Source organism: Cornus florida, unplaced genomic scaffold (assembly GCF_030987335.1).
Source record: "Cornus florida cultivar Cherokee Brave unplaced genomic scaffold, ASM3098733v1 CherokeeBrave_3.0.0_Hap2_Chr05, whole genome shotgun sequence".
NCBI classification, from domain to species: Eukaryota; Viridiplantae; Streptophyta; class Magnoliopsida; order Cornales; family Cornaceae; genus Cornus; species Cornus florida.
The window spans coordinates 94,772,962-94,793,827 of record NW_026775575.1 but is presented as its reverse complement, the minus strand read 5'-3'; the positions used below and the strand labels follow the sequence as shown (position 1 = coordinate 94,793,827).

Below are 20,866 nucleotides of genomic sequence, written 5' to 3'. Positions count from 1 at the left end.
TTGAAAGATACTCCCACTTTTGTTTCAAATTGTTTTTGTTTCCACAATCTGGAATGTCGAACGAAGAATTAACGGCGGCTAATCAGCAGATGGAATTAATGCAAAAGGTGCGAGAAGAGTTCTTGCACTAATTCAAAGCACTTTGTTAGGCGAATGAAGCCAGCGTAGCCTAGATTGCATTACTTCAACAGCAAAATGACACCATTCAAACGGCTATGGCTCAGTTGACACCTCAGCCACCACCAGCTGATGTGGCTGCGCCTCCTCCCAACCAAAACGAGCCTCAGGTCAATAGGGTTCGACTTAATGAGGTTCGGCGCAGCAAAGTTCAGCAAGAGCAGAAAACAAGGTCCGAGGTGGTAACTTCGGACAATCTTCCTCGTCGCACACAGGACGAACAGGCTGAGTCCAGTCGTAAGCTTACGATATGGTCTAATGGTGTTGGTGCAGGAGCAAAGGAGGCTTTTGACGAGAAAAGACTCCTGAGAGTTCAAACGCCAGCCAAGATGGCCAGGGAACATAAGAATTCTCTCATGAAGACCCCATTCACTGATGATGTGTACCTTGTTGACAAACCTAAGAAATTCACTATGCCTTCCTTTACCCAATTTGATGGTACGGGAGATCCTTCTCGGCACCTGGATCACTACGCACAAAAGATGGCTCTAGACGATCACAATGACCCATGGATGTGCAAAGTTTTCCCTACCAGTCTAATAGGGGCTGCGTGAAGTGGTTCAGGAATAGGCCACACAAATCTATTCCAAACTATGAAACTCTGTGCACTATGTTCCTGGCGCAGTATTGCGGTAATAAGAAGTAAAAGAAGAGTATCGCTAGCCTTTTCACTATAAAGTAAAAGAAATGCGAAACATTACAGGATTTTTTGTCCAAATTTAACATGGAAGCTTTGGAAATAGCAGATTGCCGTCCTGCTACCGCAATAGAAACGTTCAAACTTGCAATGATTTAGGGAACCAAGTTTCATACGTCCCTAGTTAAATATTCCCCTCCGGATATGCAGACTCTCAATGCTAGGGCGCAGATTTACATTCGGCTTGAGGAGAACGTGGCCCACCAAGCGCAACATGCCACCCTCGTCACAGTGGAAAAAAAGCCTCAAGAAAGGGTTTCAAACTCAAAAAGCCAAAAAAGCCAGCACGCTTCAGCACCAGCCATTCAAATACCCGAGAAAAGGCAAAAGACAAAAGAAAGGTTCACACATCTTCGCACAACCTTGGCTCGGCTATTCCAGGAGAATAAGATGAAGTTTGCAGCCCCTCAGCCAATAAGGCAACCTTTGGAACAAAGAGGCAAGAATAAGCACTGCGCCTACCATAAAGATTACGGGCAAACAACTGCAAATCTCTTAGGCGACAAGTGGAAAGCATGATACTGAGAAGTGAATTGGCATACTACCTCACAACAAACGAGTACGTGAAGGCCCAGGAGGTTAATCCTCTGAAAGTCGAAGGTAATCAAGTGAATGTCATCCATACAATACATCGAAGATCGGAGAATGATCAAGAGTCAGAGGATGTACATAGATCCCAATTGAAAACAGCCCATAAGTTAAGGAGGTTATCCTCAGTGAACGCTATCGCTCCGGGAAGCGTCAACATTGGGTTCGGCGATGGAGATCTATCCAGAGTTCAACTCCCCCACGAGGATCTGTTGGTCATCAGTCTCTTAGTGGCGAATTACATGATTAAGAGGGTTTTGATAGACCCGGGTAGTAGTGTCAACATCATCACAAAGGCGGTCTTTGAGCAGCTGGAGATTCCGTCATCATCAATTCGGCCCACCTCCAGCCCCTTGATGGGATTTGATGGCACAAAAGTGGACCCCCTTGGGGTAATTGACCTATCCGTAACCGCGGCAAAGAGGACACTGAAGGAGAATTTTGTTTTAACGGAGATCCACCCTTCATACAATCTTATTATGGGAAGAGGTTGGATCCACCGAATAAACGAGGTTCCATCTACCCTTCATCAAGTGATGCGATGCTTGTCTCCGGACGGTAAAGAGGTCGTTGATCTTAGGGGAGATCAGGTCGCTGCCACAGAATACTACATGTTGACACAAAATGAAGTAAAGAAGGTAACAAAATAGTCTCAACTAATCTCACCTTCTAGGAGCATGTCCAAATAGCAATTACAGAACCCTCTGCCCATGTATCTGAAAGAAGCAAAGGATGAGGCCGAAGCTGAAAAGCCTACCGAGGAGTCTCTGGAGACTGTCGAAGTAATCCTCGGCGATCCTCAGAAAGTCACCTACATAGGTTCTTGCCCCACAGCCGAAGAAAAAAAGGCATTAATTGATGTCATTCGACGGAATGAAAATGCATTTGCTTGGGAGCATTCAGACATGGTAGGAATCAATCCTTCAGTCTCATGCCATAGCCTGAAGGTGGATCCGGCATTTAAACTAGTTAAGCAAAGGCACAGAAGGTTCGCTCCTGAGCGCAACCGAATTATAGCTGAAGAGGTAAGCAAATTACTTCAGGCGGGCTTCATCCGAGAGATGCACTGCCCACAATGGCTCTCTAACGTGGTGGTAGTTCAGAAGAAGAATGAAAAATGAGGGTGTGCATAGATTTTACCAATCTCAGCAAAGCCTGCCCTAAAAACAGCTATCCATTACCCAAAGTAGATCAGATGGTTGATGCTACTACTGGTTTTGAGAGGCTCACGTTTCTTGATGCATACTCCGGCTATAACCAAATCCTTATAAATCTAGAGGATGAAGAGAAAACTGCTTTCATAACAGAGAAAGGTACTTACTGTTATAGAGTTATACCCTTTGGACTCAAGAATGGTGGGTCAACATATCAACGCCTCGTTAACAAGATCTTCGACGAGATGTTGGGAAAGACGGTCGAGGCTTATATCGACGATATGGTGGTCAAAAGTGTGAAGAAAGAGGAACATCCTAAGCACCTCCAAGAGGTCTTTGACACTTTGAAAAGGTATGGTATGAAGTTAAACCCTTCGAAGTGCTCCTTTGCGGTTTCTTCAGGACAATTCCTCGGCCATATTGTAAACAAAAGGGGAATTGAGGTAAGTCCGGCTCAAGGTCAGGCCCTTGTACAAAATCAAGAGCCAAAAATCCGTAGGGAAGTACAGGTTTTGACTGGCTGAATCGCAGCTCTTAGTCGATTTATCTCTCGATTATCAGATAAGTGTAAACCATTCTTTGATGCAATAAGATCCAAAAACAAAGACATATGGGGACCTCAACAACAGGCTGCTCTCAATCAACTGAAGTGCTACATGGCTGAACCCCCGATTCTGTCAGCTCCGAAGCCTGGTGAAACTCTTATCATGTACTTAGCCATCTCCAGCATAGCCACAAATGCAGTATTGATTAGAGAAGAAGGTAAGAATCAGTATCCAATCTTCTACACCAGTAAGACAATGACAGATGCAGAAACATGATACAGCAAAGCAGGAAAGATCATACTGGCATTGGTGTATGCAAAGAGAAAACTTCGACACTACTTTGAGTCGCACAGCATCAAAGTTCTTACCAACTACCCCATGCGAGTCATTCTTTCCAAGCCAGATTTATCTGGAAAAATAACTAAATAGGCAATCGAACTCAATTCCTTTGATATATCCTATGAACCGAAGGTGTCACACAAAGGACAAGCACTAGCTGATTTCCTCTTGGAGTATGAGGATAACCCCATAGAGCCAGGCCCTTCCGAGCCACAATGGGAGTTTCGAGTGGATGGTTCCTCGAACCTAATTAGTGCCGGGGCCGGAATCGTTATCACAACCCCCGAAGGCACCAAGCTGCAACAATCAATCCGTCTGACTTTTTCTGCCACTAACAATAAGGCAGAATATAAGGCCTTGCTCGCAGGACTGGTTAGCAAGCCAGCTTTAGGTAAGGTGTCTAAAAGTCTTTAGTGATTCTCAACTTGTTGTGAATCAGGTAACAGGCCAATATCAGCCTAAGGAAGATAGAATGAAAGCCTACAAAGAGGCTGTGGAGAATGCCTCACGAGGGTTCGATCAAATCGAATTCCATCAGATACCTCGCGAGGAAAACTCCGAAGCAGATCAGTTGGCTGCAGTAGCGTCTTCTTCAGATGAAGATTTGGTCCAGATCGTACCAATTAACATCCTGGACGAACCAAGTATAAGCCCTCTACAAGAGATAATAGTGATCCCAGATGTTCCACGTGAATCATGCTGGATGGATCTATTGGAAGCTTACATTAAGGAGGGGACTCTTTCGAACCAAAAGGTAGAGGCACAGAAACTCAGGCTAACCGCTGCCAAATATGTTATCATCAATAATCAATTATATCGAAAGTCATTCTCAGGTCCTTACCTGAAATGTCTAAGTCCCACTAAGGCCCTTACGATTCTGAAACAGATTCATAAAGGGGATTGTGGCAACCACTCTGGAGGTAGATCCTTGGCACATAAGTTCCTGACTCAAGGTTATTTCTGGCCTTACTTGGCTCGGAATGCTAAAGAGTATGCTAGAAGGTGTGATAAGTGCCAGCGACATGGTCCAATGAAACATCAACCCGCCGAAGATTTGCATGCAATGGCGAATCCATGGCCATTCACTTAATGGGGGATTGATATGGTCAGTCCTTTACCCAAAACTGTGGAGAAGAAGGAATACATGTTGCTAGCCACAGATTACTTCACTAAATGGGTTGAAGCTGAAGCTTACTCAAGCATGACCCATGAACAAATGAAAAGTTTTCTATAGAACAACATAATCTGCTGATTTGAGGTGCCGAATGTTATCATAATGGACAATGGCCCAAACTTGGATAACCGAAGCACAAGAAAGTTCTTCGTCAAACATGGGATTAGGCAGAAACTGGCTGCAATTAGCCATCCTCAGAGTAATGGGCAGGCTGAAATAACTAACCGAACCATTTTTAGCTGCTTGAAGAAAAAGTTGGAAAAGCTCAAGTCAAAATGGTACGAGAATCTACCTCAAGTGCTTTGGGCATATCGAACCACCCCACGAAGGCCAACAGGAGAAAGCCCTTTTGCCATAGCCTAAGGGTCTGAGGCTGTCATCCCCACGGAATCAGCAATTCCAACTCTTCGGACCTACTTGGTGCTCGAAGGTAATAATGATCAACAGCTTGAACACAGCCTCGATCTCTTGGAAGAAAATAGGGATACCGCAACAATTAGGCTCGCTTCGTACCAGCAACAGTTGCGTAACAGTTACAACAAGCAAGTCAGGTTCAAACGTTTTGTGGAAGGAGATTAGGTGCTGAAGCAGGAAACAGCCCATGTAAAAAAGTTACAACCCAATTGGATTAGACCTTCCAGAGTCACAGAAGTAGTAGGGAAAGGATCTTACCGATTGGCGGAAGCTGATGGGCGTCCAATTGCACGTACATGGAATGCAATACACTTGAAAAGGTACTATCATTCGATAATATGGTTTATTTACTTTTCATTTACAGACAGCATACGTCTGTTTTCTATCCAAGTATGGCTGTTTCTAGGCCCATATAATAAAAGTTTCTTAAGTTATACAAATCTTTACTCCTTTTGCTTTAAGTAATATGGGGATTGCTTGTTGTTATTTTCTTTTGTCGTCATAGGGGGCAATATATGTACCCTACTGTTGATATTGCGACAAAAGCATGTATCCTACTGTTGATATTACGACAAAAAAAAAAGATATTACCACAAAACAAACAAAACAAAGCTATATAATTTTTTGGCTTTTTGGTGGTACTTACAAGTCCTTTTTCATGAAAACATACTTTAGAGTGCATATGCATTACAACGAATGCCCATTGAACATTCAGGCTCTACTTAAATCATGAACACAAAGGTGCTTTACAGTTTTTTTTCGTTTTTGGACACAAACCGCAAATTTGTGTAGCTCAGAGCACTTATCTACTGTGGTCCCACATCGGAAACAAACTACTTCTATACGTACCTTTAAATAGGGAAATATTAAAGTATTTGAGTGCATTGCAAAGAAGGCCCGTTGGTAATAGTAACGGCCTAACCCAAGTTGTGTTCAAAGCCCTAGTACCAACAGGCATTCTTTGCAATAATTTTTGTTCTTTCTTTCCAAACAAACCAAGTTTTTAGCCCATAGTAAAATATATTCCTTGTCCCACATCGGATAGGAATACAAGCGGTATATAGTAAATATAGAGTTAGCACACCACATTTGGTTGCCACGAAGAGAGTCTCTGTGAAGAAAAGTCTCCTAAACAAATGAATTAGGGACTTCTCAGTTACAGCCTTGCATACTTGATAAGGTTTCCAGATCAGGCTTATAGCCGAAGAACACAAAGCTTCGAACCTCAAGAGTCCGACACAATACAGTTCCTCTCAGGCCCATAGCCTAGGAACGCATTGCTTCGGACCCCAAGAGTCCGGTATAATATAGTTCCTTTCAGGCCCATAGCCGAGGAACGCATCGCTTCAGACCCCAAGAGTCTGGCACAATACAGTTCCTCTCAGGCCTATAGCCGAGGAACGCAAAGCTTCGGACCTCAAGAGTCCGGCACAATACAGTCCCTTTCAGGCCCATAGCCAAGGAACGCAAAGCTTCGGACCTCAAGAGTCTGGCACAATACAGTTCCTCTCAGGCTCATAGCCGAGGAACGCATCGCTTCGGACCTCAAAAGTCCGGCATAATACAGTTCCTCTCAGTCCCATAACCGAGGAACACAAAGCTTCGAACCTTAATGCTATGTTTGGTTAGAGGGATGGATTAAGGAGGGATGGATGAGGGGAGGGATGGATGAGGATTTTCGTGTTTGGTTGGAGGGAAGGGAAGAGAGGGAGGAAGTAAGGAGGAGTGCTTCATCCCTCATTTCTTCATGTTTTTCTATCCGCCCAATTTTGGGGGGAAGGGAGGAGAGAGAAAATGAATAACTACCGACAATATGCAATTTCCAATTTTAACCTTTTCAAAAAAATTCAAATGGATATCTACTTTTTATTATTTTATACAGTGAGGATATATTGGTAAAAAAATATAAAAAATCTCTTTCCCTTCCTTCCAACCAAACAAAAAAAAGTATCACCCCATTCATCCTTTCTACTATCCATTCCATTCAACCAAACAAAAAATGGAGGAGACACCTTCCGTTCCCTAGGGATTCCTCATCCATCCATCCCTCTATCTCTTCCATCCATTTTTCCATCCCTCCAACCAAACGAAGCATAAGAGTCCGACACAATACAGTTCCTCTCAGGCCCATAGCCGAGGAACATATCGCTTCGGACCTCAGGAGTCCGGCACAATACAGTTCCTCTCAGGCCCATAGCTGAGGAACGCATCGCTTCGGACCTCAAGAATCTGGCGCAGTACAGATCCTCCCAAGCTCGTGACCGAGGAACATACCGCTTCGGGCAACAGGAATCCGGTGCAATACAATTTCTTTCAGGCTCCTAGCCAAATAGTATACCACCTCAGATGATTTAAGTCCGAGGCTACGCCAATAAAGAATAAGACCAATTGAGGGCAAAAGTTCCTTATGGCAACACGCCCACAAATCCTTTTTTAATGGACTAATGGTATATAACTCATGGAAAGTTTTGTCCCACATCAAAATAATACAAGAAAGACAAGTATTGTTATATATATGCCATACAAATCAGTAGCAAAAAGGGTTCCCTTGACGGTTAGAATACTAGACGGAGAAACCATCCTCAAATATTAATTAAACAGTCAAAGGGATTCCCTTCTTATCATCTTTCCTGTTTTTGCTTCGGACCACAAGAGGTACGAAGTTTTCAGGTAATGAGCCTTCCTCCTTAAGGATAGGAGGGCATTATTACAGTACAGTCGTGTAAAAACCAAAAGCATTCACAAGAATGAGAGAGACTTCAGAATAAATGTAGTCATTGCATTTCAAGAGCAAAAATATATAGTTTCTACATTCACTCTTTCAAAAAAAAAAAAAAGTTACACAACTCTACTTCCTTTTTGGATCAAAGGGAGCAGAGTCAAAGGCATCCACAACATTCGGACTTGTGAATAAAGGAGCTGGAAGGTCAGAAGATGGAGGAGCTGGCAAGCTTGAAGTTAGATGATCCTCTAGATGAGCCTTTACCATCTCAGCAAAGAGCACATCAGCCTCTTGGGCCTTTGGACCCTCAGTGTAAGGGAAGGACACTTCTATGTCAGCATCAAAGGTTTCTGGATCCTTTATTTTGTCACCAGAGCCCTGGCTGAAGCCGAACCTAAAAGCCTTTACACTAGATAAGCGCACAATGGTGGAATAGCGTCCTTGCATTTGCCTCCCAGTAGTAATGCAAGTACCAATGGCGTCATTCAAGCGCTGGACTTCAGCTTCTAGAGTCTCCACGTTTGCCTCAGAAGCTGCCAGGCGATTCTTGTTGACATCCTTCGCATCAGAAGCAATCTTCGCATTCATAGCAAAATGCGAAGCCTTCTTCTCAGCATTGCCCAGGTCCCTTTCCAGTTTCTTAATAGAAAAAGACTGAGCTTCAGCAATGGCACACAGTGCCATAGTCTGGTACAGACTCTACATGATCAACAATGACAATATCAGTAAATATGCGGTGAGAAGAAATCTGAAGAATTAAGCAAGTGGGGGGAAAAGAGTAAACCTTCACAGCATTAACTGGGGCAGATGATAGCAGCTGGTCCAACCCCAGATTCCCAATGATCTCTTCATCCTTGGGTAGTCACATCCCTCGAGCAACTGCCAAGGCAGTAGAGGGGTCAGAGACTATTGAATCCCCGGAATGAAGGATCAACTTGTCAGCCCTTGAGAAGACAAGTCTCCAAGGTTCTCCGGACTCGGCTTGAACATAACCCCGGACTTCCTCCTTCGGGTCAGTCTCCCCAGCCTTCTTCCCCTTACTTTTGGGGATGTTCTTGCCCTTGCTGCTGGAAAGAGGGTTTGACCTTGTCTTCTTGAGAGGAGGTTCATCCACCTCCTTCTCATGCTCAGTCGATCTGATGACCAACAAAGGTTGCTCTTCAGCAACTTTCTTCTTCAGAGCTTCAACCCTCTGTTTTTCCTCCTTAGTTAAGGGGAAGCTGTCAAAAGATGGAAGTGCCAAATCCATAAGGTCTGCAACTACAGCACTGGAAGTAATTTCTTGAAGGTTGGATGAAGTGAATAACTCCTCAACAGAGGGGGGCTTGCTCCAAACTTGTGCTTCGAGAAAAGCGAGTCTCTTCTTAGCTGCGGAAGAGGGGAAGGTTGCTGAAAGAAGATCAAGAAATTCATAAGTATCACAAAATAATAAAACTTGACATGGGAAACAACCAGAGCACTTTTCATGGAATGAGGGAAGATATTCTATACCTAGCTTCCCAAATTTGCGAGGAATGGGGAGGATATTCGATTTATCCACAAACCAGTTCCCCTTCACAATTATCATCCTCTCCTTTCACTTTTTCTCGGAGGAAGGGAGGTCCGTGCATATCCTCTGCTGAAGAGGGGAAGTGAAGTAAAAGGGGCTAAGCTCAGTCCCATGCCTAGCGATGGTGTAGGTAATGAGTAAATCAGCAAGAGTCAAGTCAAGACTCTCTAGCTTTCGGCGAACTAGAAGTGCCGAGACCACTCGAAAAAAGTTAAGGTTTACTTGGAGAGGGGCAAGTCCTAACTTATTGAAAACTAGATGATCGAAAGGGTGAAGAGGGAACTGAATAGCGTTAAGGTGCCCAACTGATAGAAGCAATTCATTGTCCCAAACAATTCATTGTCCCCTACGTCGGAGCTGAAATCAACCCCTTCTGGGTACTCGACAATGTCTACCCCATCAGGAATCTCATAATCCTCTATTATAGACTCAATAGAGAACTTGATACGCCGAACGGACAATATCAACTCTCTCTCCTCTTTAGTAAACACACAATCTGACCTGGAAGTGGACACTTCAGCTTGTGAAGGGGAAGCATCCATTTGAACAACTGAATCGTTTGTGAATTTAATGATGTCAGAAACCCTAGGGGGGGATCCTAATGAGATTGGGCGAAGAAGAAGGTGTGGAATCCGAATCTACAAGGTCTATACGGTCGTGAGTGGATGAGGAGCTCATGGTGTGAAAGAAATTAAACAAATGAATGAGGAACTATCTTGAGATCACGCTAAAGCAATAAGCACAGTGAACATCGCGGAGTCAGGAACGAACTATAAAGAGGCCTTTTAGTCAGAATGGCAATGGACACACCTTGAACTGCCTTTTGTAGAATTGGCAACCGTGCAACTTCAATTCCCTTTTAATTAGGAGCCGTAGTCCAATTAAAGAGGAAATTGGGGCAAAGTGTGGAGGGAAAAAATCCCCCCTTCTAGTAAGAATCGTCCACGTCATCATACTTCAAAGTTATCTTAGATGCAGCAAGGGCCCAATCGGTGTCAAACCCAAATTGGGAGAACCCAGCCCGGAACAAGCCCAAACAAAGTCTTGCTTCCATATAGACTGCTGACCCAGGCCATCCGGCCCACTTACTAAGCCCAAACGTCAACAGCCCGTGGCGCCAAGGGTGAATTCCAAGCCCATTTACCGAATCATCTGGATCAGCCCACATTCAGCCCAATCGTAATTAAAGGTAGACCAGTCCCGCTAGACAAAGAAATCAACAAAGAAAGCAAGCTATGTGCAACAAAAGTTCTGCATGGGAAAGAATTGTAAAAAGGAAATGATTATAATTGTAAAGAATGTCATGTATGGAATGAATTGGAGGACAAGCCATGCGAGTCCTACCATAATTCTGTCACCTTGTTTCTTATAAATAGAGGCCTAGACCTCCAATAAAAGTATCGAGCATTATACACTTGTTTCTGAGTATTATATTTGTTTGTTCTGAGTGAGTTATATTTATTCTTTTTATTTATTTTAATAGAGAGAAATTTTGCACCTACAATCCCTTTTGAAGAACAAGCTGAGGCATCCCAGTAATATCAACTCCAAAAGTGAAGTCTCCAGGAGATGGGTCAGTGACATCTCTCCATGATGTCAAGTGTCCATTTAGGCCAGTCTTTTAAGTTCCATCCCAACTACATGCCAGGTAAAAGTGTGTCTGATGGGAAATCAAAGCTTTGCCATATGTAGCTACTTTCTGTCAGCATCAGTATTCTCTTTCAGGACAAAGTTTCCAGAATTCAGTAGCTGTGCAAACTGATGAAGAATGCACAGTTGTTGAAGAATTTGAGGACCAGATGACACCATTTGTGGCATTGAAGAGCACGAGATTTCCATCGTTGTTGATAGTTAAATTTCCATATGAATCTGTAATCGGGTTTTCTCTGTCTGCTACCCACACCACGGTTTGTAGAGAAATCTTGTAGTACCATATTCCTAAAAACAGGTTCTTGGAACCACTGGGAGAAAAGAAGCCTAGTTCGAAGCTTTGGCCCAAGGATACTAAACTCTCACCATTGGTGATTGATTGGTATGGAGTTAAAGTATCAGCTGCAGTGGAGACTTCTAAGAATGAGAATGAGATTAGTGAGTAAAAGAGGATGAAAGGAAAAGTCTCCATTGGCAAATTTTCTCAGAAACTGTGACCATGTTTACGGTGGAATAGGAACACAAGCGAGGGGTTGCACCCATTTAGAACATTTAGAATTGTGTAATTTTTTTAAAGACTTAAATTCTGTCATGTTTATGTATCTATTTAGTCTCCAGTTCTCTTTCTATACTTTTTTTTTTCCTTTTTCACCTGCACATAAATTTTATTTTTTTTTCTTAATTGGTATTCACGCATACATACCTCCACTGAGGCTCGAACTCCTGACCTCTCTTTGAGAAGTAGGTGCTTGGTACCGCTAGACCACCCTGTTGGTAACATAAATTTTTTTTAACAGGTCTCCATCACACAAGACTATATATAACAAAATGCCTTATGAATAACGCATTTTTGCAAGTATTTTAAATTATTTGACCTAGCAACTCTATAAATAATTTTCATACTACGTTTACTTTTGAAGATATAGATGCTTAGGTAAAACTTCTTTTTTCCATATTTAATGATGATGTTTTCAACAAGTAATTAAACAATAATTTTTCATAAAATCTATTGTAACAAATCCCAATAATGAGTCATTCACCAGTAGCCGACCAAAACCAATAATTTCACCAGACAGATAAACCATCCAGAATAGGTAAAAACTGATTAATTTGGGTCCGTCCCTGCTTACCTTCCCTCAAAATAGGGACCTTCCACAAGAAATGCTTAGTCTATTTATGCCCTCATGTGGCATGTACTCTACAGTCTCCTGCGAAAGGGTAACTACTTGGAGCGTTGGAATAGAATTGGTAGAATTGGAAGAAAAAAAAAACTACAAAAAAAACTGAATTGGAAGAAAAAGAAAAAAAATTACTACAAAAATTGAATCAATATTTTTTCTAATTCCACCGATTTCAATTCTAAAGCTCCAATTTTATATAGCCAAACATAACCGTGTCCTGATCCATTGCAGTGACTAAGGCTAAACATCCTCTTTTACGAACCAACAAAATAAAATTAAAAAATCAAGCTTAATACATATACAGTGGACACAGAGTAGAAAAAGTCATCCACTGTTATCATTTTCATTCTAAAGAATTTACAATATTATTTTCCTGATCTTTTCCTAATTATCATGAATCGTCAGTATTTTACAGTTTTTACTTTATTTTTGTATTTCTCAATTTTAAATCAAACTACATTTAAAATTGGCCTCCAGTAGAAGCAAAAAGAAAGGAAAAATGAAATAGGAAATACATATATTAGCAGTTCAAGAAAGTGGATCGATTTGGAAAGAATTTCAGTGGGCTTTCACTGATCATCATAAATTGCAACACTATTTCCCTGTTCGATTTTTTAACAATAAAAAATTGTTCTCCTTGGTTAGTTGCAAGAGATTTAACAACTACGAATATAAATTATAATTAATGAAATTAATGTTACATGGCGTCATTTATGAACAACCTCAGCTTCAAACCCAATAACTTACGTATTTGACATTGTTTTTGCAAATGCCACGGTCTCAGGGAGGATAAATGATGCGCAAAGCATCCATTTTCCTGGTGCTACAAGACGGACTCTACGCATTTCTACCTCAAACGCCACCTCTGATAATGCAATTCTTATCCGCTGCATTTACGAGTAATTCATAAGCAAGCAAGAAAGGAGAAGAAAGAAAGAATATATATTGCAGTCACTTAGCCTTGCAAAAGTTAAAGCTGATAGCGATATGAAATAAAACATACCTCGTGAAAGTCAAATTCTGGATCTTGGGCTTTAGAGAATCCATAAACATGGATCTTCGGCAAGGTCAAGGTGAAATCTTTCTCCTTCGGCAATTTTCTGAATATTCCCCTAAATGCATCTGATAATATTGGGCAAAACACACACACAGAGAGAGAGTCAAATAGTTGAATGCTGAATCCATAGAACAAGAAATTGGGAGTGACTGCAATTTCCACTTTGGAACAAACAAAGCTCTCAAAACCAGTTGCCAATAGCAGAGCACCAGACATGCTACATTGTGACAGAATAAAAGGCTCCTCCTTATAAATATGGCAATATAATCAGGAAAAAAATAAAATCAACAAAAACAACTAAAGCCAGATAATGCTATCTAGTGCATTGAAGTTTCTAATCCCACAGACACACTCCATCGTCCACAGTAATGATGGAATGACGCTTAAAAAAACAAAATTAATCTTTAGTATCACAATGTATTTTATCATAAAGAGACCTCTATTACCTACGCAAAAATGTGTAGTTTTAAGTGTCGGCCAAGTGTTCAAAATGTGTCTGTTGAGGGTCTGAAATAATGAAATTTCTTTTAAAATAATAAACACTTTCATGAAATATTGGAAACTTGTCTAGGAGCGTCCTTGATCTGTCAGTTTTAAACACTTGTCCAACACTAATACGGCACCTTTGTAGAAGTGCTTGTGCTTCTTAGCTGGCAAACCTTATTCATCAACCCTAATCCTGAAAAATCACCTAAATTCTTTAAATTGTGACTGAATCTCACTTTGAAATTTCTGTAGTTAAATCATTCCCACAACCCTTATTCATAAAGGATTTGAGGAAACACTACCACCTTGAAACTACAATACTTCACCTTCCTAAGTTGATAGCAGTATTTCTGTTTTTAAGCCTGATAAGAAAGCAATAATTAACTTCTAATATTTTTGAAGTCCAAGGAAACAAGAGTTTTAACTTTTAATAACTCTAAACAATCCTCATGAACATCTAAATAAATATCATATCAATACAAAAAGTAAGAGAATTAAAATGACTAAATTATATGGCCAACGACATACCTAGATAATCTACAGCATCATTTGGTAGATTCATAACCACTTGTGTGATGGATTGGGCTTTCTCACTTGCAAATAAAGCATCAATGAACCTCCTCGCATCCATGTTGTATACCTAGAAATTGACAAAATATTTGAGTTCCACAATGAAATGCAACTATAGCTTTATTTTTTAACAGGTCTATATATATTATCATAAATTCCAAATCCTGAGATAAAGTTTATACCAGGATAATGCATTGAAAAACTTCAAACGGACGCTATTTTATGCATAGCAATGTGCATAAGGCAACACGAGAGGATCTCTGGCTTAATGGCATATCACTTCAAGAAATATGAAAGTCACAGAAACTTAAAAAGCAAGCTACCTTCAAGGTTCAGAAAAGGAAGGGGATTGCAAATTCAGAAACTTAAAAAGCAAGCTACCTTCAAGGTTCAGAAAAGGAAGGGGATTGCAAATTCAACCACGTGATGACAAAATGAGACATTTTTTCTGGGGTTTGCTAATATTATTACGTAATGACAGATTAGGACATTATTTCCTCCTAGCCCAAGCAGAAATGCCAAACAATCCAACAAAAGAATTCTTGCATTTTCTCCAGTTTCTGAAAATCAATATAGAAAATTGTTGTCCATGCCATCTCTTCAGCTATCACAATAAAAGAGTTTTTAAAGAAAATCTGGTAATAATGATAACACTTAAGATTCGGGTAATTCCTTTTCTTTTTTTAATTAAGACGGTATAATAAACTCTACAATGTTCTGTCTCAACTATTTTGAGTTGGCTACATAATAGTTGTTTCACCATTTAGTTCTAGGCCGTACTTTCAATAAAACCATGTGCTACCAAGTTTTTCCTTAACTCCTCAACTCACACTTACTCCTCCCATTTCCCTAAATTATCTCAACATGGATCAATTCAAGAAGGTAAAAAATAAATAAATAAATAACTGAAAAACTAGTTGCAAGAAAATAACTGAACTCATACCTCAATCTTCCTCTCAAGTTTGTTGAGGACACAATTTCTTTCCAGATATTCGACCGCATAAGGATTTAAGTCATTAGCATATACACGTTTTACTTTCTTCGCTGCAGATATAGCTAAAGGACCAACTCCAGCGAAAACATCACCTATTAATTGCAGGAAAAGGTAGAAAGAGGACCAACGCACACAGGTAAGCTCGATATTCATATCAAACCATTTTCAGATAGAGAAATTCAATATTTGCGAGAAAACAAAGAAGGTAGTAGAAATTCCAAAATGAAGCAAATTCTTTTTTTGATAAGTAAAATTGTACAAAATGAAGCAAATTCTAGCTTTAAGATGGTAAAGAACAAAAAAAAATGCAAAGACATATTCTCCAGATAATATTGCAGCATGCTGAAATAAATCCCAGAAAGATGGTGTGGCTTTAGTCCAGAACAGATGTTTCATTTATAAATGAAAAAAAATGGTGGAGAGGCAACTCTAAGACCAAGCATGTTTTTGTCACCAACTAAATTTGTATAAGAAAACAGGAATGAATTTAAAAACAGTCAAATCAATGGACAATGAAATGACTCTGGTCCATTACTGAGGTCTGCAACACTCTTATTCCCGAGCAAAAAGGCTAAAAATGGTCAACTACAAAGAAATCTTATACACAAATGAAGATTATAGACATAACGAACAAAGAACTGATTCAGTGCACCAATTATCAGGTTGGCTTCTAAATTCTCTGCAATGCTACACTATTTGGCAACATTCCAAACTGGATTTTAGTATGTCTCAATGAGGTGCCAGTGCTACTGCTGGAGTTTGTGAGTAATAAAAACAAAAGAGGGGAAAAAAAAAAAATTGCAGAAAAAGAAGAAGAGATTTTATACAAAGCTAACCACCAGTAATTGGAATGAGGTCCAATATCAGAAACAAAGTAACTAGTAACTAATATAAATGACTGCAAAGAATGGACTGTGGCACCGTGCTACTTAAAAAAATTAGTAATGTAATTCAACCAAGCCAACAAATGAACATACAAATAACATCTTTGCTTGTGAAGCAATTTAGAAGCCTTTGTCTTTCGGTTGCAAGCCTTGAATTCCAATACCTGAAAATTAAAAATTGAAATTAAAAATTTATACAAAAATTAGATCCTATCAACATATAAACGTTAGAATTCAGACCCATTTTTCTCTACTTCTAGAAATCAAAAGGTCCCTGCTGAAAAGTGGTCTAAAATATATTGACTACTTGTGCACAAATAGTTACAGCAGGCTTCACATATAAGTTGGTGTTCCATGTAAATTTTAAAACAAATGATGGACATATTTTTTACAGACATAAAAAGAGATTTGATAAGCTAAAGTACATCAAAATGGCTCTCATAATGCAAAATGATTATTGATCAATAACTTCATCTAAAAGGTAAATATAAAATAATCACACACTAGAAACCACCTACTTACAAAATATTCCTCAAGGAGAAGATCACATCCTAATTGAAATGCCAAAATTTATCCCAGAAACGGGTGGCTATTGGTCAAAACTCAAAATACCAAAAATTAACGTCCCATAATTATAGTAGTCCACTTTAATACTTTCGAACCTCGTCCACAGTGCTCCACATAATTCACACTTTTGCTCCATCATTCAAAAGTAGCAATTTACACTTTTGCACCAACCTAAGAGGTCAACTGAAAATGTGTGGGTTCTCATTCTATTGGAGGTGAAAATGTGTGGGTTCACACTTCTAAATGTTAGGTAGTATAACTAATTGAACCCAAATAAGTACATCAGAGAAATAAACTTGTTGATAAATTGGCCAATCATGCTTATGGCTATGTAACAATGAAACCGACATGGGTGCTGGCATGCACGGAGTAAGACAGACACAAAGACCTCATAAAACTTGTTCAAGATTGAACTATCACTATGTCAATACATATCAGCAAACATGTATTTTAGCTTAAAAGACAAGAAAAAAGAAAAAAGGAGAAAAACAAAACAAAGATGATGAAGAAGAATGTAAAAGAAAGAAAGAAATATGAAGAAGAACAGGAAGACAGAGAAAATGACCTCATAAAACTTGTTCAAGATGGAACTATCACCATCTCAATACAGATCAGCAAATAAGGATTTAACTTGACACCACAAGAAGAAAAAAGGAAGACGAAGTGCATGGTTATAGATTTATCGAATTAGATGTTAATATATTGCCTTTTGACTAAGAAGAAGAAGACTAAAAAAAAATGTTGTGGTTATAGTTTACTGAATTAAGTGGTAACATATTGGCTTTTGACTAATGATATGATATTGTCCGCATGTAAAATAGAAATAATTCATTAAATTCTTGTTTAATTTCCAAACAGCTAGCAAGACAGGAGAGCATACACTGTTGCTAAATCAACATGAAAACGCAGCCCATTTTCAACTACTGTAGTCACAAGGGAACAATTTCCAGCTAAAACTTCAAGATGCATCGTTCTATAGTCATTATGAATGACATCAATCTTATTGACAACTGTTTGAATCTTTGGCCTGTTTTTGTCCAACACTACCTGATGAGAAAAACAACTTTGACTGTTAGAGACAGTTTATAAGAATGCTTACAAAGCCACGCAATTTGGACAATACATTATCAAAAATGTAATAATATTTCTAAAAGTAATTACCTTCGCAATAAGCTTCTTGTATGGAAGATGTTCATCTCTCAGGTTCAGATGGGCAATATGCCCAACCGTTTCAAAAGCTGAAGGCACAATCATACTCTTTGGTAGCATGGCCTCTAGAATCTGTGAGAAATACACAAGCCATGTAAATCCAACTGAATTTACAGATATCCTAGTGATTTCTAAAATAATAAGTCTCCCAAGGTTATAGTCATATTTATTTCCTTCCAGACTGCCTGTGCCCCACAATAACACATGCATGCAGAGCGCACAAGAAGGATATGAGAACCCCAATTCCAAGTGTACAAGAATGATCCTTTCAAAACACTCATGTACATAATGCTTGATGTTCAAGTGTGGTAGTCTTGGACAGAGGACATATTATCACACATAGCACAACTGGTAACAATTATGATTGCTAAAATTCCAATCCAGATACTACATTTTACAATCCAAAAATAGTGAAATTTGATTGTGATCCTACTAAAAACACCCAGAGGACAAAATCCTTGTACAAATCCTACAGGGTAGCTAAAATCATGGAATGCCAATTTGACTTCTGATTACACTGATCATGTGTTACGTACAGGAAAAACACAGAAAGACAAAGAAGAAAAGTACAACACTTGATTGTGCTAGATACCTCATTCATCTGCCAGTATTTATAAAACAAAGTAACCTTGCATCTCACGAGCTCAAAAGTTGATGTTGTATTTTGTCTGCCATCATCTTTTAACACGGCCTGAAGAATAAAATTATAATATTGGATGTAACGTCAAAACCCAACTTAGAAATATAAAATATATCATATATTCGATCTCAGTTGAGTAGAATAATAGGAAATTTACCAAACTGAAATAAGATTGCTTTAAATAAAAAACCCAAATGAATCAATGAATCTAGGATGTCAAAGCAGTGGGGCAATTTGTGGGTGAGCTTATGATGCACAAAAGATACCTCATTTGTAAGCAACAAGGTCCCAAATCATATGGCATACTTTAAGATTTCTAAGGATCATATAGCCCCAGATCATTTAAATGCTTTCTATTACAAGCCAGCAATTCAATTTGAATTTTTGTTTCTTGATGTATACATAGTTTATTACTGAAATAGTATTGGCTACGGTATGTAAGATTAAAACAGGGGGAGGGGGGAAATCTGATGTATTATTACTCAAAAAGTCAATAGAGAATCTACAAAATTAAATTGCATTGCTGCAACATAACAAGGATAGCGATATGCCTGTGAAAATTCTCTACAAAAATATTGTTAATGATGGCCAACCCCATTCATATGGGATTATGGCAAGGATGATGATGATGATGATGATGATGATGATGATGATTGATTACAACAACATATCAGGCACTGACATAGGCAATCAATCATGTAATAGATACTCCACATGATCAGCATTTTTCAGAAAGGTGTAAAGCTAATAATCACACATAGTACCACCAATTTCAGCAGTCTACCTTTTAGAAATGCCACCATGTTAACAACAATAATAAGAATGGGTGGGTTCGAAGTGGTTGTAATATTGATCATTATCCTATATCATATTGGAAGCAATTATAGGATTATGACATAAAGGAAAAAAAATAAAAATAAAGTGAACTCACAGAGGATCAAAAAGTGTTGGAAACAGAGTAGAGACCTTGATAGCCTCAGGCAACTCATCCAAGCCTGTGGTGGCATACCGCTCATCCAAAAGTAACAACCTTGTTGAGCCCCTCCATTTCCTCCCCTTGAACTCACCCCCCAACAGCCCACTTAAGTCCTCCCCCTCCTCTTCTTTCTCTTCAACAATCTCCACCACAGCAGCAAACCCATTTTTCCCAATCCCTTTCTTCTCTCTCTCATCCTCTCTCTTCTTCCTCGTCTTCTTCGGCCTTGACAGCTTCGCCAAATTCCTGAACTTGACGAACCCCCGGGAATTGAACTTCTTCGCAAGCAGATCTCTATACAGCACTGGACTCAGTGGGTCGCCGTCTCCGTCAGCTTTTCCATGAATTCGACGATTCAAAGCGATTAACCTCTCAGAACTGTCATCATCAGAATTAGAATTATAATTGCTAGAATTGCTATGATCACTAAGAAGCTTCTTAAAATCATCCTCCATGTCGTCACCCGGAACCCTAGCGATGTTGCGAATGCGCGGCCAGTTCAGGAGGTGGCCTCGGAGGCGGCTTTCGAGGTCGAAGCATTGTTCGGAGGGGACTCGAAGGGCTGAGATGTCGAAAACACGACTGAAGCTATTTTCATCGATTAAATCGTCTTCTACTTGCTCTTGGTACTTGGGTTCAATGCGTGGTTGAGATTGGTGCGAGGGTATGTGACCTTTTCGGAGGGAGGGTCCATATGGGAATTCTTCTTCGAATGTTGTTGTGGTTAGGGTTGCAGTGGTGGTCATGGCGTTGTTAGTGGCAGAAGAGAGGAGAGAGAGAGTTACGGGAGTGGTGAGTGAAGGCTTGGGGAACAAACGTGTTGGAGAGACGAAGGTGAAGGAGAGAGAGTGAGGTCGGAGCATGAATTTGGTTACCATGGCCAACTACTCTACTTGGCAGTGGCACCGCAGACTGCAGTCCGAGGTATGAATGGTTTTATTTTCATCCATATCCAAAAAAATGGGGAAAAAATAAAAGTAATTTTTAGAAATATGTGTAACGTTAAAAAAATAAATAAATAAAAGTAATTTTTAGAAATATGTGTAACATTTAAAAATAAAAAAATAAAAAAATAAGAAGAAGAAGAAGAAGAAGAAAGAAAGAAAGAAGGAAAGAAATAAAAGAAAATAAGAAGAAGGAAGGAAAGAAATAAAAGAAAATAAGAAGTTGACATTCAAATATAATAAGTATTTATTTAACGTGAAAGTAAAACTTTTATTTTTAAAAATTAGAGAAATTTACGAACTTAAATTCTTACTACCGACTTAATTTTCCTTATTTATTTTGAAAAAT

The 20,866-nt window shown here is 39.5% G+C and overlaps 2 protein-coding genes across 2 annotated transcripts; one reads left to right on the top strand and one right to left on the bottom strand.

The window, feature by feature from the left end:
- The first annotated feature begins 1,389 nt into the window (after nt 1–1,389).
- Nucleotides 1,390–2,112, top strand: LOC132309754 (uncharacterized). Its single transcript, XM_059808038.1, has one exon. The coding sequence runs from the start codon at nt 1,390–1,392 to the stop codon at nt 2,110–2,112; it is 723 nt and encodes a 240-aa protein (XP_059664021.1).
- Nucleotides 2,113–12,845: 10,733 nt separating this feature from the next.
- On the bottom strand, nt 12,846–20,500 carry LOC132307747 (tRNA (guanine(37)-N1)-methyltransferase 1). The gene is made up of 9 exons (XM_059805592.1): nt 19,564–20,500; nt 18,550–18,648; nt 17,910–18,029; nt 17,629–17,795; nt 16,275–16,345; nt 15,247–15,389; nt 14,262–14,373; nt 13,194–13,312; nt 12,846–13,077 (listed from the first exon to the last, which is right to left on the bottom strand). Exons 1-9 carry the CDS (start codon nt 20,449–20,451, stop codon nt 12,934–12,936), a joined length of 1,863 nt encoding a protein of 620 aa, XP_059661575.1. The 5' UTR covers nt 20,452–20,500; the 3' UTR covers nt 12,846–12,933.
- Nucleotides 20,501–20,866: the final 366 nt, after the last annotated feature.